Source organism: Cornus florida, unplaced genomic scaffold (genome assembly GCF_030987335.1).
Source record: "Cornus florida cultivar Cherokee Brave unplaced genomic scaffold, ASM3098733v1 CherokeeBrave_3.0.0_Hap2_Chr09, whole genome shotgun sequence".
In the NCBI taxonomy this organism is placed as follows: Eukaryota; Viridiplantae; Streptophyta; class Magnoliopsida; order Cornales; family Cornaceae; genus Cornus; species Cornus florida.
In genome coordinates, this window is record NW_026775579.1 from 92,637,135 (window position 1) to 92,646,752 (window position 9,618).

General features: G+C 33.0%; 1 protein-coding gene across 1 annotated transcript in view; it reads right to left on the reverse strand.

Moving 5' to 3' along the window:
* LOC132273155 (uncharacterized) overlaps window positions 1–7,729 on the reverse strand; it is a 30,896-nt gene extending 23,167 nt beyond the window's left edge. The window contains exon 1 of the mRNA XM_059774177.1: window positions 7,531–7,729. Coding sequence (XP_059630160.1) covers window positions 7,531–7,729 — 199 coding nt within the window. The remainder of the gene's footprint in view (window positions 1–7,530) is intronic.
* Window positions 7,730–9,618: the final 1,889 nt, after the last annotated feature.

Genomic DNA, 9,618 nt, shown 5'->3' on the forward strand with positions numbered 1-9,618 from the left:
ATTTTAATTCGTTTGAGTACACTAATATTTAAAAATTTTGAAATTTGATTAGTGTATACTGATTTTTTAAAATTGAATTACCAAATTATTCGCGTTTACCGTTTCATTTTTCAAAGTTCTTTCAAAATTTATGCAATATAAGTGAAATTTTGTGCATGTTGTTTGTAGATTTTGAAATGTAATGATACATAATGACAATGCATGCATAATATTTTTGGTTTATCCAGATTTTAGTTCAATTTAATAAAAGTAATTGCAAGTACAATATGATACGGGGTAGTTTTATTTTTTTCAATCTTATACTTGAGTTATAAGAATTTATATCGTAAATAGCTGATTCTGATTCATATTTCTTTTTAATATCTTCAATCAAGTAGAGGAAAATTTCAAGACAAGAATGATCAGGAAAGCCAACTTTAAAGTAGTTTTCATAGAAAAAGTTATTTTTTCTATGTCAAGTTATCAGTCAACTGTCATACAAAGAATAATATAGTGGTATAATTTAAATTAAACAAAAAAAAAAAAAAATAGTTGTTGACACTTGCCAATATCTTACAATAACTTTTTGGGGAAAAAAATATATGTACATATATATATATATATATGTATATATTTTAGTTAAATATATCTCTTACAATAAAGTTTGATATAGTTATTTTGTATCATATATCAAACTTTATTGTAAGAGATATATTTAACTAAAATATATACATATATATATATATATATATATATATATATATATATATCTTACAATAAAGTTTGATATGGTTATTTTGCATCATATATAGTAATATGGTTAATAGGAATCTTTCCAATTTTTATTTGTTCTTAAAATTTTAATCACCAATTTTGATTTATAAACTAAATTCTTTAAATTTAAAATTTTTACTTCTTCTAATCAAGATTTATCAATAAAAATTTAATCATTGGTCTCAAAGGGTATAAAGCCAATGCTGGATTGTTAAGAAAACAAACTATTGCTCGAAAAGTTTAGAGTAATTATAATATCAACTTTTCAAATGTGGTAATCCTTATGTCAAGTTGCACATTTTTATGAAGTGAATATTTATTTATAATTTATAGAGTGAATTGGTTTTTTTCCAGATAAATAGCTTTAATTCTAATTCCCACGTTGAATAGTACATGTATGACGGTTGTGTTTACTATGATGCATGTCTTAGAAAGGTAATTTGTGCAAACATCAATTAGATATCTTAGAATGTGATGATTGCTCATAAAAATTCATTGAGGTATATCATCGTATTTGCCTAAGAGGTGAAACTTCAATTGGGATGTTTACGTGTCTTTTTGACTTATTTGCTTATTATATACATCAAATTCATGTCTTGATTGCCCAAAAATATCTCACATAGTGTTGGAATGGCCATTAAGGGCCTGTTTGGTTTGTGTAGTGTAGTGTTCTGTGTTGTTACCTATAATGCTATGTGATACCCCTCAAATCCGAGACACGGGTTGATTAGGGCCAGGTCCAAACCCGCGGGATATCAAACAATTAATATGTAACCGAACACAGAACACAAAATAAAATAAGAAATAAAATAATAAGCTGAAAGAATCTAGAAATAAAATCCTTTATAATTAAATACTTAAAACCTGATAATCCAAAACTCCATAAGTTTACAACTCGGGAATCTATCCATTGGACCCCTTATTAAAATTCTCCAAAAGATACTTAAATAATAATAAAAATAAAATCCAAAACTAACATAGAGAAGATTCCTACATAATCGGAGGAATGAATAGTTGTATCTGCTTTGCACGTCCAAACTCTAACCCTGAAACTGACGAGCACCTGAAAAATAAAGAAGTGGGTCAGGCCCACATGCAAGTCTTGATCTACTACAATCCAAACAGTAATCCGATACGCAAATACATCCTAGGAAGACTCAACAATATCTAGAATAGTCCATATATGTATATAGTACACACTATAGGACGCTCACTAGTCCAAAAAGGATTGTCTTAACCTGAATAGAGATACCATGCAAATCGCACATACTGTGGTCATGTGTATCTAGACCTACCAGGGAACAACACCTCTGTCCAGCTATCCATCCTAGGCGATATACGCACCCTAACCATGGTCATGAGACTCAAGCTCATACCATGACACCATATAATATATATATATAGTCCGTACTCCTCCTAATACAAAATACCATCCATCTGTGTAGTGGTCTGATATATGTATAACCAACCCATCTTGAAACCAAAATAGGTCATTCAATTTTCAATTGATATAACATAAGTAGGTGATGGACTTAACCTATATGATTAATCCATACCTTAATCCATGTTAGATAGGACTTAGTATTTAATCTAGTCCATATCTAGTATGTCACCGTCCCATACCGGTACATACCATCCTCCAGTTAATACGGTTGATAATACAGTATTAAATTGTCATCAACCAATCCCAGAGCAAACACAAATACAGTTTAACATATATATAACCAATTTATGCATCCAATATAAGAATTTGAATCCCAATTACAGTCCATTAATATGGCAAAGTAAAACTATACACTTAACTCCTCCGAACAGTGTCATAATAAATACAATTGATAACAGATTTAATCATCAGTTAATCCCCACTAAGCATGCATATTATTAAACAACAGTATGCTTATAACACAGCTACAAAACATGATTTATAATTCCAAGACATGCAGAGAAACCAACTTACTAAAACAATGAGCAATTACCAATTTATGTTTAACCTTACTCCATACAGGTTTACTTTGAAACCTAGGCTAATTCCATCCCAAATTCCTGGATATAAGCTTGCTTCTCAATTCATATATAAGTCTTAAGCAATGTATTACATCATTCAGTAGCCTTGAAACAGTTTCAGAAACTCAGTCTTAGCCAAACAGTCCATTCAAACTCAATATGCGCAAAAACAAAAGAGAGAGAAGGCTCTGAAACTTGGAGAGCCTTCTCCATTAAAGGGGAGCCGGCTCCCCACCCTTGGGAGCCGGCTCTAGGCTGTTGAGAGCCGGCTCTAGCTTTGTGGGAGGCGGCTCCCTCCTTTTGGGAGCCGTCTCTCACACCCTTAAGAGCCGTTTCCTTTGTACTGCTTTTCTTCTCCGACCCCGGTGGTTTCCAGACACTGAATACAGTTTTAATACATGTATTAAGGTTCCATCCTCATCCCAGATTGATCATAAGGCAGAATTATACAACTTAGAATTGAATTAAACATTAACTTTTAAAGCAACGATAACAAGATTCAATACTGAACTGTTAAAACAATTGAAACCGGATATATTCAATGCTTCAATATTCTGATTAAACATGTTTAAAAGATGTAATTACAACTCAGTTTAATCCCTGGAGTCTTCCTAAGCGTGCACAGAACACAAATTAAAGGGATAGAGAAGAACAGAGACTTGCCTTAAGTTTCAAAGTTGAAACACTGAATTCACGTCTCTGAGTTTTAGTTTTCCTTGTTCTGCCTTCCTAAGCCCTCTCTGTAAATTACTCACTCTCTGTTTCTCTGCCCTCACAACCCTCTGTATCACTGTATACGTGACTATGGTGAATAGGGTTTACAAAAACCCTTAGCAGACGTAAACATATATATTTATAGGCTTAAGTTGAAACCCTAACCTTAATCCTAAACCACCTACAGGACGGTTCAGAATAAAACACGATGAAATTAACAAAACCCTAATAATTTAAAACAGTTAAATTGCCTCTAAAATAATTAAACCAATTACAAATAAATCAATTAAAAAAAACAACAAAATTAAATAAAACAATTTAAACAATATTAACAATTAAACAGGTAATAAAATCAGTCACAAAAATGCAGCACGTAATGTAAGCTAAATAAATATAAGAATTCAACAATTTAATAAATCAAAGAAAACAAGTAAACCAAAGAATTAATTCAAATAATACAAATAAGTCAAGTACGTCAAATAATTCAAAAACAATTAAACAATTAAAAAGTCAATTAAAACATAAATTGAAAAATTAAATACCAAGACTATCCTTTTGAAATTAGGGGTATTACATGCTACAATACCCATTTTCAGAACACAATACGTTTGGACCGGGCTGTGTTGGTCCCAACAGTTGTAGAACATTTTGTAAAAAAGGTCCAAATCTTGGAATACTAAATTGGTGTTTTTGCTTGTTCCGAGTTTGCATAAGGCCCAACATTACTGTAGCGATGTCGACAAACTCCCGTCATCTGCCATCTCCGTGCTCATCTCGCCGAACTCACCGCTGCCAGACATCACAGCCCCGAACTCAGTTTCGGTGCTGCCATCATCATTGTAATACCCCTAGTTTTCAAAAGGATAAGATTGGAATTTAAATTTTGTTCTATGTGAAATTTTAATTTGATTTTATGGCTATGTGCTTATGTGTCAAATTGTTTAAATTGAGTAGTGGTTATTGTAATTATTTATTTTAATTAAATGAATTGTTTTCTTTAATTATGGTTATGTGAATTAAGTAATTATTTGATTTTATTTTTATTTCCGTTAATTGAATTAAATTAGTTTTTAATTGTTTAAGTGCTTTGTTAGTTTAGTTAAATAAGTTAATTAGGTTTAAATTATTAGTGTTTTAATTGTAATATTAAACATGGATTCTAGTCTTATATCTCACGACGACTAGAATTAAGTTTTATCGTGGAATAGGATTTGGTTTAGGATTTCTTGGTGTGTGTGTGTGTGTATATATATATATATATTGTTATATTCTCAAAAGGGTTTAGAACCTTATACACGTATAGTAGATAGAGAGAAAAGACAGAGAGTTTAAGGGAGGCATTGAGAGAAGGGGATGAAGGTTTTGGCACAAGGGATTTGGGCTGGACCAAGGATGATGATTGAGGGCTGTTCGAGTGTTAGAACCAGAGCAAGAGAGTCCTCGACGGCCGTCGAGATCGCCGGAAAAACTTAAAAAGACGGCGACATGGTTTTGATCCAAAACTGTAGAGGCAAGTTCTATTCTATCTCTATCTCTTTGTCCTGGGTTCTGTGCATCCTTAGATGGTCTCTAGGATCTTAATCGGATTTTAACTGAATATTACATGCTTATTGAGTGCTATATTGATTGTCTGTATGCTTTTACATTCATGGGTATTGTTTCTGCAAGTTGAAAATTATACTCCATTACTGAAACGTAGTTTAATCGGCAAGGGTTTTTATGGTTTTCTTTGATACAAACTGGAGGGATTTAATAACTGGGATATCACTGGATGTATATTAGAGTCTTAGGGTTGGTATATTCAAGGAACAGAGGAGGTGGAAGCAGCCGGAGACGAAGCAGAAGGCTGTGAAAGTCGTAGGTTGCAGAAGGCTCTCAAAGGAGGAGAGCCAGCTCCCTTTGTGGGAGAGCCGGCTCTCCCTTAGCTGGAGACGGCTTAATGGTTAACAAGAGCCTGCTCTTGGTTTTTTTTAGAGCAGGCTCACTTGTGTGTATGCATTCTGAAATTCTTTGTGCACTGTTTGGAGAAGTTTTATTTTTCAGAAGGGTTTGGAAGTTTACAAGGGTTTCTAAATATGGTTTTCATGAAGCTTTAAATCCTCATATGGCATAAATTATATCTGCAGACGTAATGGATGCAATGGTAGGAAAGTAAACAATGAAGCATGCTTTGTGGTTTTGGGTGTTACAGCGTGTATTACAGAAGCTTAAAAAAAACTTAGAGAAGTCTCTTGAAAACTTAGAGAAGGCTCTCCCTTAGTTGGAGACGTCTCTAGGTAGCTTAGAGCCTTCTCCAGTTTTTTTTAGAGAAGGCTCTCTTCAATAGTACACTTGTTTTGAAATTTTTCTACAAACTGTTGGTACTTTGGAGCATGGGATTACTTCTGTTGATTATGGGGTTTCACAAAAGGATTAGAAGATTGGTTTTGGATGTTGTTAAATCTTTATATTGAGTAAGGTTGACCTCTAAGTGAATGGAATTAACAGTGCGCTATTTTAACAACTGTGCGTATGGTTAACGACTGGAAGGAGATTTATTGTCTAGTTTAATTTGACAATTTAAGGTGCTATATCATGATTCCAAATTAAGTTTTAAATACACGGTGAAGTCTTTTAATTAACAAATTGGACTTGGGGCATAGTTTATGGCTCCGTATTAAAGGATAAAACAGAATAGGAGTATAGAACTTAGTACGCTGTTACTAGATGGAAATAACTAAATTGCTTAAATTAATTTAGCAATTCTTTGGACTATAACATGATTATAAAACTTATTTAAATGCATGATAGAGTTGTTGATTTATTAAAATTGATCTATGCATGCTCTGGATGTTAGTTGTTGAATTATTAAATCGTTTCCTGCAACTATATGGTTAAATGCTTGGATTTAAATTGCTGAAACTTTAAACATTTTTCTGCAATGATATGGATATTTGGTTTTGGACTGTAAATTACTTACTTATTATTTATATGTCATAATTTACATGGATATGGAGGATTGTATGCACCGGTATGGGACGGTGACATACTAGGTATGATTTATCTCAAAACGCTAATTCATACCTTATGGATTTTAATTGGTGTACAGTTTTACCTGTTATATCAATTATGTGGGTTTTATGGATTGTATGCACCGATATGGGACGGTGGCATACTAGAGACAGACTGATTCAAAATACTCAGTCCTACCTATTTTGGAATAAGCATACAAATTATAAAAATATAATTCTCCTTATATTTAAGTCTGTGCGGTTGAATAAGCTAAACGACTTATTGGATCTCTTATATAAGTCTGTACAGTTGAATAAGCTGAACGATTTATTAGATTTCCTATGGATGGATATGAATGGATTTTAAATATATTTTTATGGTACCGCGATATGAGCTTGAGTCTCAGGATAGTTGGTTAGGGTACGTATATGCAGTAGGATGCGTAGCCAGCTATGTTGGTTGAGGTATACCCTGTTAGGCTTAGGTAGTCATGCCCATTCAGGTGCGTATTGCATGTTACCTTCTATTCAGGTTGAGACTCTCAGCATAGTTTAGTGAGAGTCCTGTAGTGTGGATATATATTTATCTATTACGGACTATATAGATATGGTTGAGACATCTAGGATGTATCTGCGTATTGGGTTTCTATTTGGATTGTAGTTAGGATAGAACTTATTTGTGAGCTTGACCCACTATTATTTTTTAGGTAACAGATGGTTCCAGGTCTTAGATCTTGTTCGTGCTGAGCAGAGACGGCTTCTCATTCTTCCGACGACGTAGGAGTTTCTTTGGGATTTAGCATTGAAGTTCTTTAGTTGTTGATTTCAGTGTTGGAGTTTATTAGGGGTCCACCAGATGGATTCCCGAGTTGTATTAGAAATGGAGAATTTGGATGTATCAGAATAATTCTTTATTAATAAAATTTTATTCTGAGATTTCAGTATTTGGGTTATCATTCTAGTTTATTTTCAGCAATTTATTTATTCTTGTTTTCTTAATTGTATTCTGTATTCGTTTATTGCTAATTGGTTTGATATCCTCAGGTAATCGGGCGTGGGCCTGGCCAACCCGCATCCAAAAATCCGGGGGTTTCACAATCATCCTCACGGTAAGCCATCTCCCTCTTCGCCGGCGCCGAACCAATCGTCTCCACTGGATCCTCACAGCCCGTGACCGGATCTATCTCATAGCCGCATCTGTCTCGTCGGCCATCTTCATCCTCACACCCGGATCTGTCTCGCCGGCCTCCAACAGCCGCCACCTCCATCTCCAAGCTTGCCGCTGGATCTGTCTCGACCCAATTGAAAAAAAAAAAAAAAAAAATTAGTACTATTGTTCCTATAAGCCCATGTACTACTCTTCATTTTCCTATCAGCCCAGCCCAATCCATAGTATTTCTATAAATAAAATGAGTTATAATATTTACAAAGGTCAAATATTAAATATGAGCAAACCCACGAACCATAGACATGCCCAATCACAAAATAAACCATAATAAAATATAATAGGGTCAGCCCAGTAAATCAAATGCATTGTCAGTTTATGGAAGAAGACCTAAACTCTTTGTGTGTAAAACACTAAGGCATAGGTGGATGGATATCATGGATTATTATTGTTAATCCAATGAAATATTGAATTTTATTTTTATATATAAAAAAAAGGGCTTTGTTAATGACTTGATAATTTCTTGTTAAATTGGGTAATTTACTATATAATGGATTAATATCTAGTCAGGGGCAAAACACATAGGTCTTACTTTCTAATGTGAATTTATTGATATGAAACATATATATCTTGCATTCTTGTAGTTTATTTTAATACTTGTATGAAGCAAACTTCAATAGATTCTTGACTGTGAAAATACGTTAGAGATTGGAAGTGTAAATGTGTTGTAAGGTTGTAAATTATTGGGTTTAATTGAATAATTGATGCATAATAATTATGTATTTAGAGTATGGATGACATACTAAGTAATTAGGATTTAATTATTTTTAACCCTCCCTACTTTGCAATCTTGGCCCCGCCCCTGTCTCGACCCTCCAACAAACCATCTTCACCTTCACCTCCCTGGCGACAAAGTCATCACCCATCTCACTTTCTCTCTCTAAACCAATTCTCTTTCTCTCTCTATATAGCTCTGTCCGCAACCCTCACTCATTCTCTCTCTCTCTAAATATATATATATCCATATATATGCACCTCATATTGTTATTTTCTGCCGACGGACCTCTCAAATCTCTCTCTATAAATATATATATTCACACAATTGTTCCTATCAACATGTGTGTTATATATTGCATATGTCTGTCAGTTTGTTCTTGTTGGAGAAAGAAAAGAGAGAAGTGAGCATCTGTAATTAAATTTATTTTATTCATCCAAAAATAATAATAATAATTTCTATTCCAAAATTCTCACTCCAAAATTTCGTCGCCAAACATGTTTTATTCTTATTTCATAACATTACACTACAAAATATTTATTCAGTTTTAGATTAGAGCATTACATTACATTACATTACACCACACTTCCCAAACATGGCCTAAGTGATCTATAAGACACTATGACTTTTTTCCCACTTTATTGGATAATCTAATATATGTTACCATGAGGCTATGTTTGGGGTTAACCATTAAGTGTGAGTTTGGGCTGCTTTGCCTTTATAGTTTTATCTCAAGTCTTTTATTCAAGTCCCTCTTTGCCCATTTATGGGTATGTGCAATTATTAATATACCTTTAAAAAAATGAAAATAAATAAAAACAACAACAACAACAAACACACACCCGAACTTTTGACTGGAATACAGTGATTTACATACTAGAAGAGGAAAAATATATGAGGCAAACATAAAAAAATGCAAAATGCTTTCAAATGTATTATTTTATATTTATATTCATTATTATTTAGAAACAAAATTAAGTTTTTTTTTTCTTTTCTTAAATACATATTATTTAGAATTAAAAATTAATAAAATGCATGTTCATTTGTTCAAGTTCATGATCCATTTCTGAGTGTGAGATACAACTGGAGAAGCATACAAAATAATTTTCTATGACTAAAAATGATTGTTTGATGATTATTCAATTGCGTGCATCACATGTGAATTATACTAGTAAATAAAAAAAGCCAGAGAGAGAGAAAATGTTTGGAAATTAACA